At 45.0% G+C, this 25,637-nt stretch overlaps 1 protein-coding gene across 3 annotated transcripts in view; it reads left to right on the forward strand.

Moving 5' to 3' along the window:
* BIN3 (bridging integrator 3) overlaps positions 1 to 25,637 on the forward strand; it is a 55,812-nt gene that overhangs the window by 20,488 nt on the left and 9,687 nt on the right. For 2 of the 3 annotated variants that reach the window (XM_056508706.1, XM_056508707.1), the window contains exons 3-7: positions 2,589 to 2,629; positions 3,252 to 3,313; positions 7,640 to 7,776; positions 8,776 to 8,816; positions 21,742 to 21,883. In XM_056508706.1, coding sequence (XP_056364681.1) covers positions 2,589 to 2,629; positions 3,252 to 3,313; positions 7,640 to 7,776; positions 8,776 to 8,816; positions 21,742 to 21,883 — 423 coding nt within the window. Of the gene's footprint in view, positions 1 to 579; positions 699 to 2,588; positions 2,630 to 3,251; positions 3,314 to 7,639; positions 7,777 to 8,775; positions 8,817 to 21,741; positions 21,884 to 25,637 lie in introns of all 3 variants that reach the window. The other variant, XM_056508709.1, reaches the window with a different exon arrangement.

Raw genomic sequence — 25,637 nt, forward strand, 5'->3', positions numbered from 1 at the left:
CCCTCTGTTTCTGTGGGATATCCAGGCTGCAGCCGTGGCTGGGAGGCTCCGGGAGCTGCAGACTGTGGGGACTGGGAGCCAGTTGCTGCCTGTGGGCGTGAAAAATAAGAGCAATCCTTGGGCAGCTGTCTGGGAGATGGGGCTGGGGATGTGAGTCAGGCTGGGCAGCTGAAGTGGCTCCGTGTGGAGTCACCTCCAGCCCGTGTGGCTCCGGCTCTGGCTCTGGGCTGGGGGTTTTGGGGGAGCTCGGGAGGTTTGGGGGGTTCACAGCACCCAGAGGGTCTCAAGGTGGGGAGGTTTTGCCTTTTTGTGGATCCCAGAATGGTTTGGGTGGGAAGGGAGCTTTAAATTCGTTTTGTTTCTCCTTCTGCCATGAGCAGGGACATTTTCCACTCTCCCAGGTGCTCCAACCTTTCCTTGGACACTCCCAGGGATCCAGGGGCAGCCACAGCTCCTCTGGGAATTCCATCCCAAATCCTTTGGGAAGGATTTTTCCTTCCCAAAATCCCATCTAACCTTGTCCTCTGGCAGTGGGAAGCCATTCCCTGTGCCCTGCCCTTTGTCCAAATCCCTTTCCAGCTCCCCTGGAGCCCCTGGAAGCTGCTCCACGTCCTTTGAGCAATGATTCCTTTTGATCATTGCCCAGAAACGGGCGAATCTGACAGCAAAAAAGGGACAGAAACCCTGAATACTTGCAGGTATTCCACAGCCAAACCCTCCAGCTTTTTGGGAGGAATCGGTTGCTGAGCAAATCCTCCTAAACACAGCGAGGGGAGGAGAAGGGAAGGAGGGAAGGAGGGAAGGAGAAGGGAAGGAGGGAAGGAGAGGGGAAGGAGGGAAGGAGAAGGGAACGAGGGAAGGAGAAGAGAACGAGGGAAGGAGAAGGAAACAAGGGAAGGAGGGAAGGAGAAGGGAATGAGGGAAGGAGAAGGGAATGAGGGAAGGAGAAGGGAACGAGGGAGGGAGAAGGGAACGAGGGAAGGAGAAGGGAACGAGGGAAGGAGAAGGGAACGAGGGAAGGAGAAGGGAAGGAGGGAAGGAGAAGGGAAGGAGGGAAGGAGAGGGGAACGAGGGAAGGAGAAGGGAACGAGGGAAGGAGAAGGGAACGAGGGAAGGAGAAGGGAACGACACCCCCCGCCTTGGAAAGGGGGGCAGATCTTTGAGTCGTGCCCGACCCTGTGTGGTTTGCAACCAAAACAATTCACACCTCAAGCCTATAAATAGAGTGCAATAGCCCCCTGGGTATTTGAGCAGCCGGAACAGGCACGGGGATGGAGGCTGAGCTTTACTATGTGCTGGTTACCTGACCTGCAGGGCGCCAGCTGCCGCGGATTTGGGATTTCTGGCTCCCCCAACGCCAGGCACAAGTCGTGTGAGCTGCCCCCACACTGCTCCGTGGCTGTTCTCTCCAGCACCCAATTTTAGCAGCGCGAAAAGGGAGCTGGAGCTCCAAGGGGAGGGTTTTTTGGAGCAGGGGGATGGGGAGGAGAGAGCCCAGCTCGCATCCCCCGGATGGTGGGAGCGGATGGTGCGGACAGCTGGCAGCTGGGATGGGGCTGGAATGTGGCTGGGCACAGCTCAGCCTGGCGGAGTTCAAATCCCCCAAAAAAGGGGATTTTTACCTCCATCTTGAACCCCTCCCCAAGCTTTTAACAGCAGTTCTGCTCGACAAGCAAACGTCCCCATTAAACACAGCATCGAGCCTGGGCTTGAAATCTCGGGGCCAGCAGGAAGAATTGGAACAAACCTTTGGATCCTTCTAGTCCTGGCTGCTCCCACCACTCTGCATTTCCTTAATAGCACAGGGAGCTTGACAACACAACTGAACCCAGCTCTGATCCCATGACAACAAACGCACACGGATTTACTCTTGGCTGGTCAATTGAAATCCGTTTGCTTCTCTGGTTGACGAGGTGTGGAATGAATGTTTTAAGTGTGTTAAAACAGTCAGCATGGAAAGAAAAGTTCCTTAAAATATCTCCTATCACTGGAGGTTTGCTGCCAGCTAGCAAGTAGGAGGGAGCAGGCAGTGAGGTAGCATGGGGAGAAGGCTGGGCTGGAGCTCTGAGCCCGGAGCTCAGGGTTCCCTCCCTGCTGGAGGTGTCCCAGGACACTGGGGCTGTGCTCCAGCCCAGGGAATTCATGGCAGGGAGCTGCTGGGGGGGTCAGGAGTGTGTGGAGAGGGTGAATAATGCAGAGATGGAAGGGCTCTGGGGGGAGTTTCACCATCCTGTGAAAAGGAGGAAAGAGCCAGAGCCACCTCAGGGTCCTCAGTGGGGCTTAGGAGAAGCAGCTCCCCCCAGTTTTTGGGAGGGAACATCCTGTGCTAGGCTGTGACCTCCCTGCTCTTAGAGCATTCCCATTTATTCCATCAGCTCCCAGTTCCTGTGCTGGAGCAACCTTGGCTCGAGCTGACATGTTTGGTGCTGGTTCCAGGAGAGTCTGGAGCTCAAAAACCCCAAAATTTCCTTTACTTTGGAGGCATAGCTCCCATTAAAGCTGCAGCTTGTGCTGGGCTCAGCGTGGCATTTCCCAGGACAGCTTTCCCTGAGTCCCCTGGAGCTGATTTCCATCTCTTCTTTCCACAGGTGGAGAGAGACTTTGAAAGGGAATATGGGAAGCTGCAGCAGTGAGTATCAGCCACACTGGTCAGACAGGACTGGCCACGTGCTTCCCTCCTCCCATTGCACCTTCCCAGGGGGTTTTAGCCAGGGATGCTCTTCCCAGGGAGCAAATCCCTCACTGCCCTGTAATTTCCAATTCTCTGAGCGTTCAGAGGTGTCCTCAGAAGCATTCACAGTGGGGTTGCAGATTCTGGCAGCTTTATTAAAAAAAAAAAAAAAAAAAAAAAAAAAAAAAAAAAAAAAAAAAAGTGTAAAATTGCCAGAAAGCTTCAGGGTCCCCAAAGAGCCCAACACCTCAGAGGAGCAGGAGTGGCTTTGCCATCCTGCCTGTGTCACAGGAGCTCCCAGGGATCATCTGCAAGCATTTGGCTTTGCCATTTGTGCAAAGTGTGAGAACTTGGAGGAAATATGCAAACTATGAATAAGAGATCACCAACTTGAAAAGGTTAAAAACCATCTGAAAACAACCCAAAAGGGTTGAGCTGCACTGAACTTCATCAAGCCTTGCCTGGATATTTTTAACTCCCAGCAGAAGCCAGCATATTCAGCCCGTAAATGATTTGTTGCAGGGATGATACACTTGGGTTTCTTTCTTTCCAAGATTCTTCTTTCTCTCCCATCTTTCAGATTGGAAGATCAGACCAAAAAACTTCAGAAGGATATGAAGAAAAGCACAGATGCAGATTTGGGTAAGTGACTGGAGGATACATCGACTGTGAACTTGGCCACAGGGAGATGAAGTGACTTTTCTGGAGATCACATGAGTAATGTGTGACAAGTCTGGAAAACAAATCCAGAGCTCAGTCCCACTCAGTTTGCTTAGTTACAAGGCCATCTGCAAGAGGGCTGTGAGCAGAGCTCAGCCCAGGGAGCACAGGCAGTGCTGTGGGCTCACTGCTCTTGGACAAATCCCTTTCTTTTCTTTGCCTCAGTTTCTGAAAAACAAAAACAAAAAAAAATAACCCCAACCAGGAGTCATTCTTCCAGGTCTGAGATGGGTATTTCCTGACACAAACAGCACAAACACACATCCAGCTCTGCCCTGTGTGTGTGTGGGTATTTCCTGACACAAACACACATCCAGCTCTGCCCTGTGTGTGTGTGTGGGTATTTCCTGACACAAACACACATCCAGCCTCTGCCCTGTGTGTGTGTGTGGGTATTTCCTGACACAAACAGCACAAACACACATTCAGCCTCTGCCCTGTGTGTGTGAGGGTATTTCCTGACACAAACACACATCCAGCTCTGCCCTGTGTGTGTGGGTATTTCCTGACACAAACACACATCCAGCCTCTGCCCTGGGTATTTCCTGACACAAACACACATCCAGCCTCTGCTCTGGGTATTTCCTGACACAAACACACATCCAGCCTCTGCCCTGTGTGTGTGAGGGTATTTCCTGACACAAACACACATCCAGCCCCTGCCCTGTGTGTGTGTGAGGGTATTTCCTGACACAAACACACACCCAGCCTCTGCCCTGTGTGTGTGTGAGGGTATTTCCTGACACAAACACACATCCAGCTCTGCCCTGTGTGTGTGTGGGGGTATTTCCTGACACAAACACACATCCAGCCTCTGCCCTGTGTGTGTGTGGCTGTTTCCTGACACAAACACACATCCAGCCTCTGCCCTGTGTGTGTGTGGGTATTTCCTGACACAAACACACATCCAGCCTCTGCCCTGGGTATTTCCTGACACAAACACACATCCAGCCTCTGCCCTGGGTATTTCCTGACACAAACACACATCCAGCTCTGCCCTGGGTATTTCCTGACACAAACACACATCCAGCTCTGCCCTGGGTATTTCCTGACACAAACACACATCCAGCCTCTGCTCTCCCACCCTTCCAGCACGGGGAGAGGGGTGGGAAGAGCACCAGCCACCCAGGGCTCCTCTCCAGGTGCAAATTGCCCTTTTTGAGGACTCTGGTCATTGTCAGGGATCCTTGGTAAGTTTTTCCTCGTTAAGGATTCCCCTCCCCTCCCTTGCAGTGGGCGTTGTTTATATGGAGCATTTCAAGTCCCAGAGGAGCTGTGGGAGGACTTTCTTTTTCCGTTCTGTTACATGGCAGAGTCACAAATGAGCCTTGGCCAGAGCCAGGAAGATCTGATTTCTCATTTAAAGGCTCGAAATGATGAGTGGAGGGAGCACACAGCCTGCTGAGGGAGGGCTGGAGGAGCAGGAGGTGGGTCAGATCAATCCCTCTGCTCACCTGGCAGTGCCCATTCCCAACATCCAGCCCCAAATCCAGCGAGGTTGGCAGCATTTTGTCCTCCTGTCTCCTTCCTCCAGCTCAGGGGGTTGGTTCTTCACTGCCTGCAAACACTCCTGGCAAAGGAGTGGTGGCTCCAGTCTCCACCTTCTTCCCAAAAAGCTCAGCTCAGAACTAGAGTGAATTCCTGTGCATGGAAATATCCCAGAGAGGTCCTTCCACACAGGGAATGGGGTTGGCAGCATCCCTGGCCATGGCTGGGGCTCACTCAGCCCCTTCCCCACCCTCCTGGGGAAATAAAACAAAATGGAAATAAGGAGCAGGAGGATGTTCTTAACTGGAGCTAAAAGCTCTCCTGTGGAATGAGGTGCAGGTAGCTCGTGGGATCCCCATGGCTCAGGTTTGTATCTGGCTGCTCTGGGCCCTAAAATCTGAAATTCCTTTAATTGGAGCTGCATCTCACATGCTTAATGAGCAAAAGAGCTGTGGAGGCCCTCCTGAACCACCCTGGGGGACAGGTGATCCCTCCTTCTTCTCCTTCTCCTTCTCCTTCTCCTTCTCCTTCTCCTTCTCCTTCTCCTTCTCCTTCTCCTTCTCCTTCTCCTTCTCCTTCTCCTTCTCTCTCCTCTCCTCCCTGCCCTGGCACTCTCATACCCCAGTTTTCAGCTCTCTCCAGGTGATGTCAGTGATGCAGAGGAAATTCCTGACCCAAATTCCCCCTGGACAAGCCCAGCCCCCCCCAATTCCCGACCTCCCAGCCTGACCCTGCCACTCCCTCCCTCCAGTTCCCTTCCAATCCTTTCCTGTGAAGCAAAACTTCATTTTTCTTCCAGCCAAAGGAGTTCTGCCATTGTTAACTCCATCCCATTCTGGCACAAATCCCTCCTCAGATGTGGTCCCACATATGGATTAAATCCCATCTGTTTAAAGGTTTAAATGCCCAAAGCCTTCATGTTTGGATAATAGATGGATTCAGGAGCTTTGTTATTCCAGGGTGAGAGTTTTGTTCTGCACTGAGCTCCCAGCTCTGCTGCTTCTCAGCTCTCTCCATTATAATTGTGTGTAACCTTTAAATCAGAATGTTTAACCCCTTGATTTATGATCTTAAGCCCCATTATTCACATGATTTGAACTTTTAATATCTGAGGGAGTTTTTCCAAAGCTCCTCCATAGCACTGCTCAAGCATCTGGCTTTGTGATCTCTAACTGGAATAACTTCCAGCACTGAGGAAAAAGAACTTTTTTTTTTTTTTTTTTTAGTCTATTTTATCCCTGTTTGTATTTATGCTTTCCTTTGTATTAGTCTTTTATTCCATTCTGTACCTTCCCTAATTTCTTGCTGCTTTGTGTGGTGGTTCTGTCATCGAATTTTCCAAGTGTTTGGATAAAGAGGGATGTGGCTGATGGAAAACAAGCAGAATGCTCAGTCAGACCATGACCTGCTGCTTCTGGATTCCTTGGTGACACTCCCAGGACCTGCAGGGACTTCATATCCCCCCTCACTCATTCTCCACAGGCACAAAATTTAGGATTATTGAGGGCACAACCCTTAACTTGTGTCCCTGCTCTTTGTGTTTGGAAAGGGAAAGTGAAACCTCCTCTCCCAGCCCTGTCAGTCTGGTCCTTCCCCACTAAATCCACTTCAAATCCATGATTTTTTTTTTTTTTTTTACAACCATTTGAAAGACTTAATGGACTGTGATTTTTCTCGTTGTGGAAGAGCTGTAGTGAGGCTGAGAGTGACACTTAATGATGTATAAAAATCCCATCTCTGGGGTTTTTTTTTAAAAAAGAGAACAGTGCTTTTGTTAGTCTGGGATTATTTCTGGCAGCATCACAAGCCTCACTTTGGAGTGGTTCAGACTTAACTTATATAAAAACACTTCTCTGGGTGTTTACATGAATGAATTGGTGCCTTTTCCTTGCTTTTCTCTCTCCCTGGAAGGTTGAGCTGAGCCCCTCCTGCCTTCCTCAGCTCCCTGATTTTTGCAGTGGGAAATTGTTGGAACCTGAGATTTTGATCTTTCTGTTCTTTCTGACACTGGCCCCCAGGAGATCACTGCTTGTGACTTGAAACCTTGGAGAAAACTTCTAAAATTTGGGTGATGGAGTTAAAATCATGTAATTAAATAGAAGTGTGTGATTCCACATGTGAAGGGTTTTAAATCTGAGGTTTTTATAATATAGTGAGTATGGGACAAGATAAAGGATTTGGATGTTGTGTCCTTCTGTCTTCATCTTCACAATTTCAGGTTTAAGGTTTTTACAATATAGTGAGTGTGGGACAAGATAAAGATTTGGATGTTATGTCCTTCTGTCTTCTTCATAATTTCAGGATTGAGGTTTTTACAATATTAGTGATAGATATGGGACAGGATAAAGGATTTGGATGTTGTCTTCTTCTGTCTTCACAATTTCAGGTTTGAGGTTTTTATAATATAGTGGTAGGTATGGGACAAGATAAAGGATTTGGATGTTGTCTTCTTCTTCATCTTCCTGATTTCAGGCAGTAATTTTTGGTTGGACAGTCAGTGCTGCACTGAGTGTCACAGGAGTTTGGTTATTGGGTCAAAAGTATAAATAATAGAGGTGTTAATTCTTTATTGGACTGTTTAGTTTTAAAAGACCTTGTGACCAGCTCCAACTTGCTCACATTTAGCTGGTGGCTGGAATTGCTGCTGAACTCTTTTTACTTTAGATAAATTTAATAAACACCCAAGCCTGAACACGGGCAATTCTTCTCCTTTGTGTTTTTTTGTGTTTTTAACCTGACCCTGTCTGGTTCCTCCCCCAGCCATGTCCAAGTCTGCAGTGAAGATCTCCTCAGACCTGCTGTCCAACCCCCTGTGTGAGCAGGAGCCCTCCTTCCTGGAGATGGTCACAGCTTTTGACACAGCCATGAGGAGGATGGACTCCTTCAACCAGGAGAAGGTGGGAGCTGGGGGTCATGGAATGCTGGAATTTTGGGGAGTCATGGAGTGGTTGGGCCTGGGAGGGGTTTTAGGTTTTAACCTCTCACTGAGCCAGGATGCTCCAAACTCGCCCTGGACACTTCCAGAAATGGGGAAATCCATCCCAGCCCCTCCCACCCTCCCAGGGAACAATTCCTTCCCTAAACCCCACCCAGCCCTGCCCTTCCCTGGGTCCTGTCCCTCCATCCCTTGAACCTGGGAATTCTGGAATAGTTTGGGTGGGGAGGGGCCTTAAAAATCCCCCAGTGCCACCCCTGCCATGGGGACACCTTCCACTGTCCCAGGGGGATCCAAACTGGATTTTTCCTTCCCAAAATCCCATCTAAGCTTGTCCAGGGAGCCATTCCCTGTGTCCTGTCCCTCCATCCCATGGCCCAAATTCCTCTCCAGGGAATTCTGGAATGGTTTGGGTTGGAAGGGGCCTTAAAAATCCCCCAGTGCCACCCCTGCCATGGGGACACCTCCCACTGTCCCAGGGGGATCCAAACTGGATTTTTCCTTCCCAAAATCCCATCCCAGCTTGTCCTCTCCTGTCCCTCCATCTCTTGGCCCAAATCCCTCTCCAGGGAATTCTGGAATAGTTTTGGTTGGAAGTGACCCTAAAAATCAGCCAGTGCCACCCCTGCCATGGCAGGGACACCTCCCAACCTGGCCTGGGACATTCCAGGGATCCACAGCTCCTCTGGGAATTCCATCCCAAAATCCCATCAAACCCTGTGCTCTCCTGTCCCCTCCATCCCTTGTGCAGAATCTTTCTTTCCCCTTTTTCCCTTTTTACCCCCATCCCCACCCAGTTTCTCTGCTCTCAGTTTCTGGCTGGTTTCAGCTCCCATGGGAGGAATTCCCTCCTGCAGGTTCAAGGACAGGGTGGTTGTGCCCAGGATCCCTCCCATCCTTGTGAAAATGGGATTTTTTCAGCCATCCTGATGTTCAATCCTCCCTTTTCTGCTTTCCACAGGTGAATCAGATCCAAAAGACAGTGATAGAGCCTTTGAAAAAGTGAGTACCACCATCATCATCCTGAGCTGCTCCTACCCTTGATACCTTCATTAACAATAATTTCACCTTTTTGTCCTCACCTGTAGCTTAAAGAACTCCTGAGGTATAAAATCATGCAGTATCCTAAGCTGGAAGGAGCCCCCAAAAGATGAATAATTCAAATTTCTCTCTGTTTATGTGTTGGTTTTTATCAACTCTTCACTCCAGCAAAGAGCTTGAGATCATCCTGGGGGGTCAGAAATTGGCTGGTTGAGCAAAATTTGCAAATTTTCCTAAATTGAAAAGGAGAAAGTGAAAGTTCCTGCATGTTTATAAATAATATTTCCATGCAAAGAAGGAGAGAGTGCAGAGCCTTTGTAGCCAGGGAGGTTGGAAATGAGGGGAAAACACCCAAATCCCAGAGTTTTGTCACATCTGACCTGCAAAATTTCCACCTTTGCCAGGGTCACAGGCTGTGCCCCCAACCTTGCAGGAGAAATTCAGATTTTTCCCAAACATCCCCTCAAATCCCCAGATTTGCTGTTTTGTTACAGGAGCAGAGCCAGCCAGCAAAAATAAAATGAAATTACTTTAATATGACAGTAAGTGTTGCAAATTGCTGAATAACAATTTCAGTTTAGCTTTGACACATGGAGGGGTTGTCGTGGTTTAGGTTTTTTTTTTATTTATTTATTTTTTTTTTTTTCCTCTTAAAGTTGTTGTTTCTGCCCAAATCTGAAAGTAAAATCTCCTGGATCACTTCACACCTGAGGTTACAGCACCTTCCTGTCTGGGGGATGTTTGGTGACTCAAATCCTTTCTCTACAACCAGAAATTCCTGCTTGTTTAAGGAAAAAAAAATAAGAAGAAAGAAAGAAAAAAGGAAAAAAAAAATCCCAGCCTTTTGCTGTAGAATTGTGTTGCTTATTATCTAGATTGTCCTCATGAAAGATACATTAACTTTTTCTTCCAGCATTCTGTTAAAATTGGAAGAACTTGTGTTTCTGAGATATTCTGGGTTGAGGTTTTTTTTTTTTTATTTTTTTATTTTTCCCTCTCAGCTTGTGTTAGTTGGTGAAATGAAAGTCAATCCCTTTCCCTGCAAATCTGCCTTGGGTTTGAAATCCTGGAGTGGTGAATTCAGGAGAATTAAACCATTTCCAGGTGCCCATGGGGGATGTAAAACCTCTCAGATTTTGGGAACAGGAACTTGCTCATGGTAAAGGAGGTGACAGTGACATTGCCATGGTCAAAAATTCTCAATTTTGGGAACAGGAACCTGCTTATGGTAAAGGGAGGTGACAGTGACATTCCCATGGCCAAAAATTCTCAATTTTGGGAGCAGGAACCTGCTCTGGGTGAAAAGAAGGTGACAATGACATTGCCATGGCCAAAAATTCTCAATTTTGGGAATAGGAATCTGCTCATGGTAAAGGAGGTGACAGTGACATTGCCATGGCCAAAAATTCTCAATTTTGGGAACAGGAACCTGCTCTGGGTGAAAAGAAGGTGACAATGACATTGCCATGGCCAAAAATTCTCCAATTTTGGGAACAGGAACCTGCTCATGGCAAAGGGAGGTGACAATGACATTGCCATGGTCAAAAATTCTCAATTTTGGCAACAAGAACCTGCTTATGGTAAAGGAGGTGACAATGACATTCCCATGGCCAAAAATTCTCCAATTTTGGGAACAAGAACCTTCTCCAAGAGAAAGGGAGGTGACAATGACATTCCCATGTGCAAAAATTCCCCAATTTTGAGAACAGGAACCTGCTCATGGCAAAGGGAGGTGACAATGACATTGCCATGGCCAAAAATTCTCAATTTTGGGAGCAGGAACCTGCTCTGGGTGAAAAGAAGGTGACAGTGACATTGCCATGGCCAAAAATTCTCAATTTTGGGAACAGGAACCTGCTTATGGTAAAGGGAGGTGACAGTGACATTCCCATGGCCAAAAATTCTCAATTTTGGGAATAGGAATCTACTTATGGTAAAGGAGGTGACAGTGACATTCCCATGGTCAGGGTGACCAGGACATTCCCATGGTCAAAAATTCTCCAATTTTGGGAGCAGGAACCTGCTCTGGGTGAAAAGAAGGTGACAATGACATTGCCATGGCCAAACCTCCCTAATTTTGGGAAGTGGAACCTGCTCTGAGGCAAAAGGAGGTGACCAGGAGATTCCCATGGCCAAAAATTCTCAAATTTTGGGAGAGCAGGGAGAGAGAGGAAAAGGCTCCAGGGAGACCTGAGAGTCCTAAAGGGGCTCCAGGAGATCTGGAGAGGGATTTGGGATATTTTGGGACAAGGGATGGAGGGACAGGACACAGGGAATGGCTCCCTGGACAAGCTTAGATGGGATTTTGGGAAGAAAAAATCCAGTTTGGATCCCCCTGGGACAGTGGGAGGTGTCCCCATGGCAGGGGTGGCACTGGGGGATTTTTAGGGTCACTTCCAACCCAGACCATTCCAGAATTCTCAGGAGGGGAATTTGGGACAAGGGATGGAGTGACAGGAGAGGACAGAGTTAGATGGGATTTTGGGATGGAATTCCCAGAGGAGCTGTGGATCCCTGGAATGTCCCAGGCCAGGTTGGGAGGTGTCCCTGCCATGGCAGGGGTGGCACTGGGTGACTTTTAAGGTCCCTTCCAACCCAGACCATTCCAGAATTCTCAGGAGAGGGATTTGGGATATTTTGGGACAAGAGATGGAGGGACAGGACACAGGGAATGGCTCCCTGGACAAGCTTAGATGGGATTTTGGGAAGGAAAAATCCAGTTTGGATCCCCCTGGGACAGTGGGAGGTGTCCCCATGGCAGGGGTGGCACTGGGGGATTTTTAGGGTCCCTTCCCACCCAAACCATTCCAGAATTCCCAGGAGAGGAATTTGGGACAAGGGATGGGGGAACAGGACCCAGGGAAGGGCAGGGCTGGGTGAGGTTTAGGGAAGGAATTGTTCCCTGGGAGGGGCTGGGATGGATTTCCCTGAGGATTCCCCATTTCTGGAAGTTTGGAGCAGCCACAGTGGAAGGTGTGGAAGGGGCTGGATGTGGATCAGATCAATTCCCACCCAACCCATTCCATGTTTCTCTAAATTCATTTTTCATGTTTCTCTAAATTCATGTTTCTCTCCAACTTGCTGAATTTCCATTGGCCTAGAAGATGAGAGATTGAGGTTTTTTTAATTTTTTTTTTCCCATTTTCCTGCCCTTTGGCACCTGCAAATCTTCACCCTGTGTTCCTTTAACCAGCTTAATATTCCATGCTGGGGAAGCTTCATCCCCACTCTGAGAACAAAAACTCCCCTTCCCTTCCCTCCTCCTTCCCTTTGGAGGTGCATCCCTGGCCAGGAACATTTCTGAGGAGCCCAAGGGTCCATTTTGAGGCTAATGAGATGCAGGAGAGAAATGCAGAGCTTGCACCTCCCTCCCCTTGTCCTGCTGGCAGATAAACCCCACTGCTGGTTCTGGCAGAAAAGTTCCAGATTAATGAAAGCTGCCTTGAGGAGCTCTTCTTATTTCCACTTAGATTTCCCTTCCCCTCACTCTCCCAAGCCTCTCCCAACTTTGCTCTGACCTAGAAAAAAAAAAACTTTTTTAAATTTTTTTTTTTTTGCTGCAACAGCTGCACTTTATTACATCTTCACTGGTGGTCTTTTATGGTTTATTAGCCAAAAAACAGATAAGTATAATCCAGAACAATTATCATTAGTGGTAATATATTGTAATCAGAGGCACATGGGCAGTAAAATCTCCATTCAGTTGTCCAGGGATTGGAGTTTCCAGGCAAATCTTGGGGAATTTGTTAAACCAAGTTGAAAAAAAGCAGTAGTAGATTTAGGGTGAGGGGTGTGGAGGGTTATTGTTTCAATCCTTCTGCTTCTGGGCTGGTAGGGTTATTCACAATTTGGCTTTTCCAGCCCCAAAAAGCCTTTGGCTGGCAATGACTCATTTCTTTTCAGGGAAGGAGCAAAGCTCCAGTGAGAATTTTGCATTTTTCAGGGGATGGGTTGGGCAAGGAGCTGGGCAGGAGGGATGGGCTGGCTCCAATTTGGGAGCTGCTGTGGAATCTCACACCAGAGCAGAGGATTTGGGGCAGAAAGGGACAAATCCAGCTGGTTTGCACTTCACTCTCCCAGTTCTTCCCAGTCAGGGATTGGGGCTGGATAATGAATTTTCCATCTTGTGTGTCCTTATTTAAGGAAGGAAGCAGCTTAAAGGAGCCAGGTGGTTTGGAAATCCACAGGATTTAGGGACTTTCAGGTCTCAGTTTAACTGACTCTGTCTGACCCTCTCAGAGCAGGGGGTGCCCTGCTCACCTTGGCTTGGTGCCATTCCCTTGGACATGTTCCTGCTCCCAAAATTGGAGGATTTTTTGCCATGGGAATGTCATGGGCAGCTTGAATTGGTGCCATTCCCTTGGAACATTGAGAATTTTTGGCCATGGGAATTTCCAGGTCACTTTGGCACAGGATCACCCCACCGGAGCATTGTCCTTATCCCAAAATTTTAGAGTTTTTGGCCATGGGGATGTCCTGGTCACCCTGGCATGGGGTCAACACTTTGACTTGGAGCAGGTTTCTGCTTCCAAAATTGGAGAATTTTTGGCCATGGGAATTTCCTGGTCACTTTGGCACAGGATCATCCACTGGAGCATTGTCCTTATCCCAAAATTGGAGGATTTTTGGCCATGGGAATTTCCAGGTCACCCTGGCACAGGATCACCCCATTGGAACATTGTCCTTTTCCCAAAATTGGGAGATGAGAGATGTCCTGGTCACCCTGGCATAGTAAAATCCCTTTGATTTGGGGCATTGTCCTGCTCCCAAAATTGGAAAATTTGCCACAGGGATGTCCTGGTCACCCTGGTTTTGGCAGGGGGGACACAAAGGGTGCTGCCACCAAGGTGCCACCACTCAGGGGTGGGTGTCAGAGCTGGGGGACTGGGAAAGGAGCCAGAGGTGGCCAGGAAAGGAGCCAGAGGTGGCCAGGGAATTGAGCCAGATGTGGCCAGGGAATGGAGCCAGAGGTGGCAGGAAAGGAGCCAGATGTGGCCAGGGAATGGAGCCAGAGGTGGCCAGGGAATGGAGCCAGAGGTGGCCAGGGAAATACAGCCAGATGTGGCCAGGGAATGGAGCCAGATGTGGCCAGGGAATGGAGCCAGAGGTGGCCAGGAAATGGAGCCAGAGGTGGCCAGGAAAGGAGCCAGATGTGGCCAGGGAAATAGAGCCAGAGGTGGCCAGGGAATGGAGCCAGAGGTGGCCAGGAAATGGAGCCAGAGGTGGCCAGGAAAGGAGCCAGATGTGGCCAGGGAAATAGAGCCAGAGGTGGCCAGGGAATGGAGCCAGATGTGGCCAGGGAATGGAGCCAGATGTGGCCAGGAAATGGAGCCAGATGTGACCAGGGAAACAGAGCCAGAGGTGTCAGGGAATGGTCCCAGAGGTGGCCCAGAGGTGGCCAGGGAATGGGCCCAGAGGTGTCAGGGAATGGGCCCAGAGGTGTCAGGGAATGGGCCCAGAGGTGGCCCAGAGGTGTCAGTCAATGGGCCCAGAGGTGTCAGGGAATGGGCCCAGAGGTGGCCCAGAGGTGTCAGGAGGGAGCCAGGCTGGCCAGGAGCAGCTGCAGGTGCAGGATGGAACCAGGACAAGCAGCTTTCGTGTCCTCACCGAGCCCTGCTGAGGATTTGCAGCCCCTAATCCCCGAGGCACTTCCTGCTCCCCTGGGCTGGGCCTTTCCCTGCAGGAGGAGGGCTGGCTTGGATCCCCCTTCCTGGTGGGTGGAAGGATGTGTGGGCACGAGCTGGGGAATGGCAGGAATCCCCTGGGCCATCCTGTGCCTCTCCAAACCTCCCTCACCTCATCCACCACTTTCTGTGGCATCTGATGATTCCTAGCTCTGTTCTTCTGGTTTTTTTTTTTTACCTGTAGATCTTCTTTTTGGTTTCTTGTCCAAGATATCATCCCAAAATTAATGGCAGGTGTGTGCCAGCCAGGTCCAGCTCACAGGCTGCCAGTGAGGGAGTTTGAGATGCTTGGAAACAAGAATTAAAGGTTTTGCCATTTATTTTTCCAGCACCCCATTCCCACTAAAAATGGGGGTTGGCAGAAGTAGTGGGATGAGAATTTGGGATGGAGAGGGTGAGAAGACAGAGAGTTCCCACTCCTCAACCATCCCAGCAGAGAGATGGGAAGGAATTTCCAATTCCCAATTCCCAGATTTGTCAGCTGGGGCACTTCTGTCTCCTCTCTCTCCATTCCCATCCTTTAATTACAGGGAGCTGGTGTGGAGACGAGCTGGGACACGATTTGGGGTGCAGGGAACGAGGTGGTTGAGCTGTTTTTTCCAGGGATAAGCTGTCATCCTGTGAGGAGCTCACCCACAGCTTCCCCCTCTCTCCCCCCACAGCCACGGGCAGTAATTTGTATTTTCTTGTCGTTATCCCTGCAGATCTCCCCTCACCTGCTCCCCTTAAGCTGCCTGGGCTGTAATCCCCTCTCAGCAGCCTTCCCTAAAAAGTGACAGGGAGCAGCAGCAGCTTATTCCTCAAGCTGCTTTCATGGCAGGGGCTCTAATACCTGTGTGCTCCTTTACCTTCACTTTGCCACCAGGCCCAGCCAAATTTCCTTTTGAGTCAGCTTTGATTTTCTTAAATTTGTGTTTAAAAAATGAAGTTGTAGGTCACAGAGGGCAGTCAGACCCCTCATTCCCTAATGAGGAGCTCAGGGAGGAGGAGTGTTTGGGTTATTGATAATATCAGATATTGGGATTTTTTTTTTTTTTTGTGATAAGAGTTGTCAAACCCTGGCACAGTCTGCCCAGGAGTCACCATCCCTGGAAGTAATAAATGCATGGATGTGCTGCTGGGTTGGTGGCTGGACTCAGTTTTAAGGCTTTTTTCCAGCTTTGCTGTTCCCTGATTTGTTTTAAAATCAGCCCCAGAGTTTTCCTCTGGGAATCCTTCCCTTGCTCCAAGTGAGTGGAGTGGATGAGTGACACATCCCAGATCTGCTTGTGAGGCTTCCCTGAAATTCAGTGTGGAGTTCTCAGGCTCCATTCCCAAATTGCTGCTTGGCTCCCAGTTGATCCCAGTTGATCCCAGTTGATGCCAGTCCCTCTGCTGCCGGGAGGGGCTGGTGGCTGAAGGTTTTGGAGAGCTCTGTGACCCTGCCTGGCTGTGTGAGTGGTGGCACGGCCCCTGTGCCAGCCCCTGTGCCAGCCCCTGTGCCAGGCCCTGCAGCTGCAGCAGGTGTCAGTGACGTGCGTGGGAGGCCTGTGGGGACACTGGGCCGGGAACCCTCCCAGGAACGTGGCACCTCTGCCCTGCACGGGTGGGTGGCACCCCTGGCACTCGCTGGGGATCGTGTTTCTGTGCACACACTGGGAGAAAAGCCTGGCCAGGAGCTGCAGCCCCTTCTCCAGGAGCCCCAGGGGATCCAGGGCTGAGTGCCTGCGGAGCTGAGCTGGTCCTGCTGGAAGGGAGAGCAGGGAGGGGGCTGGGGGGGCTCAGGGGGCACTGGGGGAGCTGGGTGGGCACAGGGAGAGATCAACTGGCACTGGGGGAGCTGGGTGGGCACTGGGAGAGATCAGCTGGCACTGGGAGAGATCAACGGGCACTGGGAGAGATCAACGGGCACTGGGAGAGCTGGGTGGGCACTGGGGGAGATCAACTGGAGCAGGGAGAGATCAGCTGGCACTGGGGGAGATCAACGGGCACTGGGAGAGATCAGCTGGCACTGGGGGAGCTGAGTGGGCACAGGGAGAGATCAGTGGGCACAGGGAGAGATCAGTGGGCACTGGGAGAGTTCAACTGGCACTGGGAGAGCTTGACTGGCAGAATGAGAGCTCAGTGGGCACAGGAAGAGCTTGGCTGAACCAAGAAGAGCTCAGCTGCCCCGATGAGAGCTCGGTGGGCACAGGCAGAGCTCAGTGGGCACAGGGAGAGCTTGACTGGCACAGGCAGAGCTCGGTGGGCACAGGGAGCTCTCAGCTGGGGCACTGGTGATACCCAGACAAGGCACAAGTGCCCCAACCCTTCTCAGGATGAGGACAACCACACTGAGGGAACCTCAGTAGTGCTGGGTTGGTTTTGAACTAAAAAAACTGGAGATTTAAACCAGATATTAAGAAATGAGGAAGGAATTTTTCCCTGTGAGGATGAGGGTGGCACGGGTTCTCAGAGAAGCTGGAAAACATTTCCTGATCCCTGGAGGTGCCTGAGGCCAGCTGGGATGGGCCAGTGGGAGGTGTCCCATTCCAGGTGGGAATTCCACCATTCCCAGTGGCCAGACTGGAGCTCAGGACACTCAGAGCCAGGCATGGCCCCCCCAGCTCTGGAAATGAAATCTGTGCATGGAAAGTCCTTGTGAGACGGGAGCTGCTGTGCCTGCACAGTCCCATCCTCTGCAGATCCAGCCCTCTAGATATTTCTATTTTTTTTTTTTTAAATCTCTGCCTGAGCACAGTGTCCTGCAAAATTGCACCGAATAAAAAGGGGGAAGAAAAAAAAAAAAATCCAGCTTTTTTTTTATTTTTTTTTTTTTTGTTCCCTCTCCTTTTTTAAAACCCAGCTTTAACTTCAAAGTAAATGAAAACTTGTGTGTCCTCCCTCGCTGTTTTTTTTTATTTTTTCCCAGGGAATGGGTTGGATCTTGCCTGGGATTGGGGGTGGAAGTGGCTGAGTGTGACTTTGCTGGAGTCTGGTGGCTCTGCTCAGCCAGGAAAACACCACCAACAGCTGGTCTGGCTGCCAGCACCAGGCTCAGGATTTGGGGACATCTCAGGGAAAAGATTTTCCAAAATTTGATACACCAGGGAAAAGAGAGAGGGAGGAATTCCCAGCTCCAGCCTGTGGAGGAGCTCAGCTCATCCCCATGCTCTTTATTCCCTTTTTATTTTTCCCTTTTTTTTATTTTTCCCTTTTTATTTTTCCCTTTTTTTTTATTTTTCCCTTTTTATTTTTCCCTTTTTTATTATTTTTCCCTTTTTATTTTTCCCTTTTTTTTTTTTATTTTTCCCTTTTTTATTTTTCCCTTTTTATTTCTCCCTTTATTTCCTATTTAGAGAATAAAAGCAAAAATCTCCCCCAAACTTCCCCCATCAGGGGCAGAAAATAAAATAAACCACTGATGGATTCCATCCTTCCCATTCTTAATAACTGGGAGAAATTCCTGCAGGACATCCCATAGTGAGGAGACGATAAAAACATCAAAAAATAACAAAAAAGCCCCAAAATCCTGGGAATTTCAGCCCCAAATCCTGGGAATTACAGCCCAAATATTCTGGGAATTTCAGCCCCAATATTCTGGGAATTTCAGCCCCAAATCCTGGGAATTTCAACCCCAAATCCTGGGAATTTCAGCCCCAAATCCTGGGAATTTCAGCCCAATATTCTGGGAATTTCAACCCCAGTATTCTGGGAATTTCAGCCCTAAAATCTTGGGAATTTCAGCCCAATATCCTGGGAATTTCAGCCCCAAATCCTGGGAATTTCAACCCCAAATCCTGGGAATTTCAGCCCCAAATCCTGGGAATTTCAACCCCAGTATTCTGGGAATTTCAGCCCCAAATCCTGGGAATTTCAGCCCAAATATTCTGGGTATTCCAACCCCTATATTTTGGGAATTTTAGCCCAATATCCTGGGAATTTCAGCCCTAAAATCTTGGGAATTTCAACCCCAAATCTAGGGAATTTTAGCCCAAATATTCTGGGAATTTCAGCTCCAAAATCCTTGGAATTTCAGCCCAAATATTCTGGGAATTTTAGTCCAATACTCGAGGACTTTCAGCCTCAAATCTTGGGAATTTCAGCCCCAAAATTCTGGGAATTTCAACCCCAAATCCTGGGAATTTCAGCCCCAAATCCTGGGAATTTCAACCCCAGTATTCTGGGAATTTCAGCCCCAAATCCTGGGAATTTCAGCCCAAATATTCTGGGTATTCCAACCCCTATATTTTGGGAATTTTAGCCCGATATTCCGGGAATATCAGCCCCAAATCCTGGGAATTTCAGCCTCAAAATCTTGGGAATTTCAGCCTCAAACCCTGGGAATTTCAGCTCCAAATCCTGGGAATTTCAGCCCCAAAATCCTGAGAATTTCAGCCCCAAAATCCTGGGAATTTCAGCCTCAAATCTTGGGAATTTCAGCTCCAAAATCCTGGGAATTTTAGCTCCAAATTCTGGGAATTTCAGCCCCAATATTTTAGTTATTTCAACCCCTGTATTTTGGGAATTTTAGCCCAATATTCTGGGAATTTCAGCCCCAAAATCCTGGGAATTTAACCCCCAATTTTTTGGGAATTTCAACACCAATATTCCGGGCATTTCACCCCAATATTCCGGGAATTCCAGACCCAAATCCTGGGAATTTCACCCCAATATTCTGGGAGTTTCAGCCTCAAAATCCTGGAATCCTCAGCCCTGATCCCTGGGAATTCCAGCCCCAAAAATTCGGGAATTTCAGCCCAAATATCCTGGGAATTTCAGTCCCAATTTTTTGGGAATTTCAACCCCAATATTCTGGGAATTTCAGCCCCAAATCCTGGAATCCTCAGCCCTGATCCCTGGGAATTCCAGCCCCAAAAATTCGGGAATTCCAACCCCAAGTCCTGGGAATTTCAACCCCAAATTCTGGGAATTCCAGCCCCAAAAATTCGGGAATTCCAACCCCAAGTCCTGGGAATTTCAACCCCAAATTCTGGGAATTCCAGCCCCAAAAATTCGGGAATTCCAACCCCAAGTCCTGGGAATTTCAACCCCAAATTCTGGGAATTCCAGCCCCAAAAATTCGGGAATTCCAACCCCAAGTCCTGGGAATTTCAACCCCAAATTCTGGGAATTCCAGCCCCAAAAATTCGGGATTTTCATCCCTGAACACCTGCCCACCCTTCCCTCCATCCCCATTTCCCTCTCCCAGGAAATTTTTGGATTTTCCAGACTTGGGAGAGGTTTGGGCAGCCCGGGAGCTGTGTGAGTATTATGGGATGTGCCATAAAAAGCAGCTGCAGCTGCTCCCTGATGCCTTTTCCAGGTTGTTCCTCATCCCAGCCTTGGGATATCCTGGGATGTGTGTTTGGGTTTATTTTCTGTTTGTTTTTATTTGATATTTGTTCTCTACACACACACACATATATATATACATACATACTTAGTTATTTATTTATTTACTTATTTATTTATTTATTTCTATTTTAATTTTAATTTTAATTTTTATTTTTATTGTTATTGTTATTTTTTTATTTCTATTTTTATTTTTATTTCCAGGTTCAGCAGTGTGTTCCCATTTTTATTTTTATTTTTATTTTTATTTTTATTTATATTTGTATTTGTATTTGTATTTTTCCCTTTTATATTTATATTATTTATATTTATATTTATATTTATATTTATATTTATATTTATATTTATATTTATATTTATATTTTTATATTTATATTTACATTTATATATTTATTTTTATTTTTATTTTATTTTAATTTTAATTTTAATTTTTTTAGTTTTTATTTCTTTCTTCCCAGGTTCAGCAGCGCATTCCCATTGTTATTTATATTTTTATTTATATTTATATTTTTATTTATATTTTTATATTTATATATATTTTTATCCCCCAGGTTCAGCAGCGCATTCCCATTTATTTGTATTTATATATTTATATTTTTATTTTTATTTTATTTTTATTTGTATATTTTTATTTTTATTTTTATTTTTATTTTTATTTTTATTTTTATTTTTATTTCCATTCCCAGGTTCAGCAGCGTGTTCCCATTTATTTATATATATTTATTTATTTTTATTTATTTATATTTATTTATATTTTTATTTTTATTTATTTCTATTTATTCCCAGGTTCAGTAGCGCGTTCCCATTTATTTATATTTATATTTATTTATTTTTATTTTTATTTTTATTTTTATTTTTATTTTTATTTTTATTTTTATTCCCAGGTTCAGCAGCATGTTCCCATTGTTATTTATATTTTTATTTTTATTTTTATTTTTATTTTTATTTTTATTTTTATTTTTATTTTTATTTTTATTTCCCCCCAGGTTCAGCAGTGCGTTCCCATTTATTTATATTTATTTATTTTTAATTTTAATTTTAATTTTATTTTTATTTTTATTTATATTTTTATTTTTATTTATATTTATTTTTCTCCCCAGGTTCAGCAGCGCGTTCCCATTTATTTGTATTTATTTATTTTTATTTTTATTTTATATTTTTATTTTTATTTTTATTTTTATTTTTATTATTTTTATTTTTATTCCCCCCAGGTTCAGCAGCGCGTTCCCATTGTTATTTATATTTTTATTTTTATTTCTATTTTTATTTTTATTTATATTTTTATTATTTTTATTTTTATTTCCCCCCAGGTTCAGCAGCACGTTACCATTTATTTATATTTATTTATATTTATATTTTTATTTAGATTTATATTTATATTTCCATCCCCAGGTTCAGCAGCACGTTCCCTTTTATTTAAATTTATTTATTTTTATTTTTATTTTTATTTTTATTTTTATTTATTTATATTTATTTATATTTATTTTTCTCCCCAGGTTCAGCAGCGCGTTCCCATTTATTTGTATTTTTTTATTTTTATTTTTTTTTTATTCCCCCCAGGTTCAGCAGCGCGTTCCCATTTATATTTATATTTATTTTTATTTTTATTTTTATTTTTTCCCAGGTTCAGCAGTGTGTTCCCATTTATTTTTATTTTTATTTTTATTTTTATTTTTATTTTTATTTTTATTTTTATTTTTATTTTTATTTTTATTTTTATTTATTTATATTTTTATTTCCCCCAGGTTCAGCAGCGCATTCCCATTTATTTATATTTATTTATTTTTATTTTAATTTATTTTTATTTTTATTTTTATTTTTATTTTTATTTTTATTTTTATTTTTATTTTATATTTTTATTTATATTTATTTATTTTTATTTCCCCCAGGTTCAGCAGTGTGTTCCCCAGCCTGGGCGTGGCTGTGAAGCGCCGCGAGCAATCGCTGCAGGATTACAAACGCCTCCAGTCCAAGGTGGAGAAATACGAGGAGAAGGAAAAAACTGGTCCTGTCCTGGCCAAGCTGCACCAGGTACCCCAAAAACCCAAAATAATCCACAAAATCCACCCAAAAAAACCCAAAATCCACCCAAAAATCCACAAAATCCACCCAAAAACCACAAAATCCACGAAAAATCCACCCAAAAAATCCCCAAAATCCACCCAAAAATCCACAAAAATCCACCCAAAAAAAATCTCCCCAAAATCCACCCAAAAATCCACAAAATCCACCCAAAAAAATCCCCAAAATCCATCCAAAAAATCCACAAAAGTCCACCCAAAAATCCACAAAATCCACCCAAAAATCCACAAAATCCTCCCAAAAATCTCAAAATCCACAAAATCCACACAAAAATCCCAAAATCCACCCAAAAAACCCAAAAATCCACAAAATCCACCCAAAAAATCCCAAAATCCACCCAAAAAATCCCAAAATCCACCCAAAAAAACCACAAAATCCACCCAAAAAATTCCCCAAAATCCACAAAATCCACCAAAAAAAAACCCAAAATCCACAAAATCCACGCAAAAAAATCCCAAAATCCACCCAAAAAAATTCCCAAAATCCACAAAATCCACCCAAAAAATCCCCAAAATCCACAAAATCCACAAAATCCACCCAAAAAAACCCCAAAATCCACAAAATCCACCCAAAAAAATCTCAAAATCCACAAAATCCACCCAAAAATCCACAAAATCCACCCAAAAAAATTACCCAAAATCCACCCAAAAAAACCAAAAATCCACCCAAAAAAATCCCAAAATCCACAAAATCCACCAAAAAATCCCAAAATCCACAAAATCCACCCAAAAATCCACAAAATCCACCCAAAAATCCCGAAATCCACCCAAAAACCCCAAAATCCACAAAAAACCCAAAATCCACAAAATTCACCCAAAAAATCCCAAAATCCACAAAATCCACCCAAAAAAACCCCAAAATCCACCCAAAAAAATCCCGAAATCCACCCAAAAACCCCAAAATCCACCCAAAAAAATCCCAAAATCCACAAAATTCACCTAAAAAATCCCAAAATCCACCCAATCTGCCAAAAATGGGAGGTTTTATCCCTGAAAAAAATCACATTTCTGGCAAAAAACGCTCAGCAAAGCTGCTTTCCCAGCAGAAAATGGGAATTTTTTACAGGGAAAATGGAGTTTTTTTCAAGAGAAAATTGAAAATTTTTTACCCAAGAGAAAATAGAAATTTATAGCAGAAAGTGGAAATTTTTTTCCAGGAGAAAATGGAATTTTATAGGAGAAAACGGAATTTTTTTTCCAAGAGAAAAATAAAAATTTATAGAGGAAAGTGGATTTTTTTTCAAGTGAAAATGGAATTTTTTTCCCAAGAGAAAATGGAAATTTACAGGGAAAATGGAGTTTTTTTCAAGAGAAAATTGAAATTTTTTTTTCCCAAAGAGAAAATAGAAATTTATAGGAGAAAGTGGATTTTTTTTTCAAGTGAAAATTGAGTTTTTTTCCAGGATAAAATGGAATTTTGTAGGAGAAAATGAAAATTTTTTCCAGGAGAAAATGAAATTTTATAGGAGAAAATAAATTTTTTCAGGAGAAAATGGAAATTTTTTCCCAAGAGAAAATGGAATTTTGTAGGAGAAAATGGAATTTTTTTTCCAAGAGAAAATAGAAATTTATAGGAGAAAATGGAGGTTTTTTTCCAGGATAAAATGGAATTTTATAAGAGAAAATGGAATTTTTTTCCAGGAGGAAATGGAAATTTTTTTCAAGAGAAAATGGAAATTTTTCCAGGAGAAAATTGATTTTTTTTCCCAAGAGAAAATGGAAATTTATAGGAGAAAAAGGAGGTTTTTTTCCAGGAAAAAATGGAATTTTGTAGGAGAGGATGAAATTTTTTCCAGGAGAAAAACAGAATTTTTTCCAGGAGAAAACAGAATTTTTTCCAGGAGAAAATGGAAATTTATAAGAGAAAATGGATTTTTTTTCCAGGAGAAAATGGAATTTTATAGGAGAAAATGAAAATTTTTCCCAAGAGAAAATAGAAATTTTTTCCAAGATAAAATGGAATTTTGTAGGAGAAAATGGAATTTTTTCCAGGAGAAAATGGAATTTTATAGGAGAAAATGAAATTTTTTTCCAGGAGAAAATTGAGTTTTTTTCCAGGATAAAATGGAATTTTGTAGGAGAAAATTAATTTTTTCCAGGAGAAAATGGATTTTTTTTCCCCAAGAGAAAATGGAATTTTTTTTCCAGGAGAAAATGGAATTTTTGCTCTCTCTCTCGACTTGTAGCAGAATTGTGATGAGTTTATTGAGAATTTTTTGCTTTTTTTTTATTTAAATCAAACCTTCCCCAACTTTTTGTCCCCAAATCTGTCCCTCCAGCACTTGGCTTGATCCTCCCAGGAACAATTGATTCCCAGAGTCAGAGAAAATGTGTTTTTTGATGGATTTCCCCCCAAAAAAAATGAATTTTTCTTTGAACAAAAGGCTTGAGCAGTAATCAGCTTATTCTGCTCAGCAACTTAAGCTGAAAAAAATTGAAATTCTTTTGTTCTGTTGATTAAGCAGGATTTAGTTATTTCATTTCTTTTTTTTTTTTTTTCCCTTTTAATGAACTTTTGATCTAATTCCCCCCCACCCCAAAAAAAAAAAAAAAAAAAAATATTCTTTACCAAACAGGAGCAATCCTGAGTTTGGGATTTAAAGGGAAGGGTCTCATCTCGTGCAGGTATTTTTAATTATTGAGATGAAAATTTACATCTGCTCCAGGTTTTCTGTTCTTCTGCCCCCTGTGAAATCCATCCCAGGGTTTTCTCTGTGAATTCCATCCCAGGGTTTTCCCTGTGAATTCCATCCCAGGATTTCCCCCATTAACTCCATCCCAGGATTTTCCCTGTGAGCTCCATCCCAGAATTTTCTTCCCATGAATTCCATCCAGGATTTTCCCATGAACTCCATCCCAGGATTTCCTCCCCAGGATTTCCCCCCCATGAGCTCCATCCCAGAATTTTCTTCCCATGAATTCCATCCAGGATTTCCCCATGAACTCCATCCCAGGATTTTCTTCCCAGGATTTCCACCCCATGAGCTCCATCCAGGATTTCCCCATAAACCCCATCCCAGGAGTTTCCCCATTAACTCCTTTCCCCATGAACTCCATCCCAGGATTTTCCCTGTGAGCTCCATCCACAATTTTCCCATGAATTCCATCCAGGATTTCCCCATGAGCTCCATCCCAGGAGTTTCCTCATAAACTCCATCCAGGATTTTCCCCATGAACTCCATCCAAGGATTTTTCCCCATTAACTCCATCCTAGGATTTTCCCTGTGAGCTCCATCCCAGAATTTTCTTCCCATGAGCTCCATCCCAGGAGTTTCCCCATTAACTCCATCCAGGATTTTTCCCATGAATTCCATCCCAGGAGTTTCCCCATTAACCCTTTCCCCATGAACTCCATCCAAGGATTTTTCCCCATGAACTCCATCCCAGGATTTTCTCCCCAGGATTTTTCCCCATGAATTCCATCCCAATATTTTCTCCCCATGAACTCCATCCAGGATTTTCCCATGAACTCCATCCCAGGATTTTCCCATTAACTCCATCCCAGGAAGTTCCCCCCATGAACTCCATCCTGGGACATTTGCTCCATAAGCTCCATCCCAGGATTTCCCCCATAAGCTCCAACCCAGGATTTTCTCCCCAGGATTTTTCCCCATGAATTCCATCCCAGGATTTCCCCCATTAACTCCATCCCAGGATTTCCCCCATTAATTCCATCCTGGCAGTTTCAATACTCCCAATTTCAC

This window comes from Oenanthe melanoleuca, chromosome 22 (genome assembly GCF_029582105.1).
Source record: "Oenanthe melanoleuca isolate GR-GAL-2019-014 chromosome 22, OMel1.0, whole genome shotgun sequence".
Taxonomy (NCBI): Eukaryota; Metazoa; Chordata; class Aves; order Passeriformes; family Muscicapidae; genus Oenanthe; species Oenanthe melanoleuca.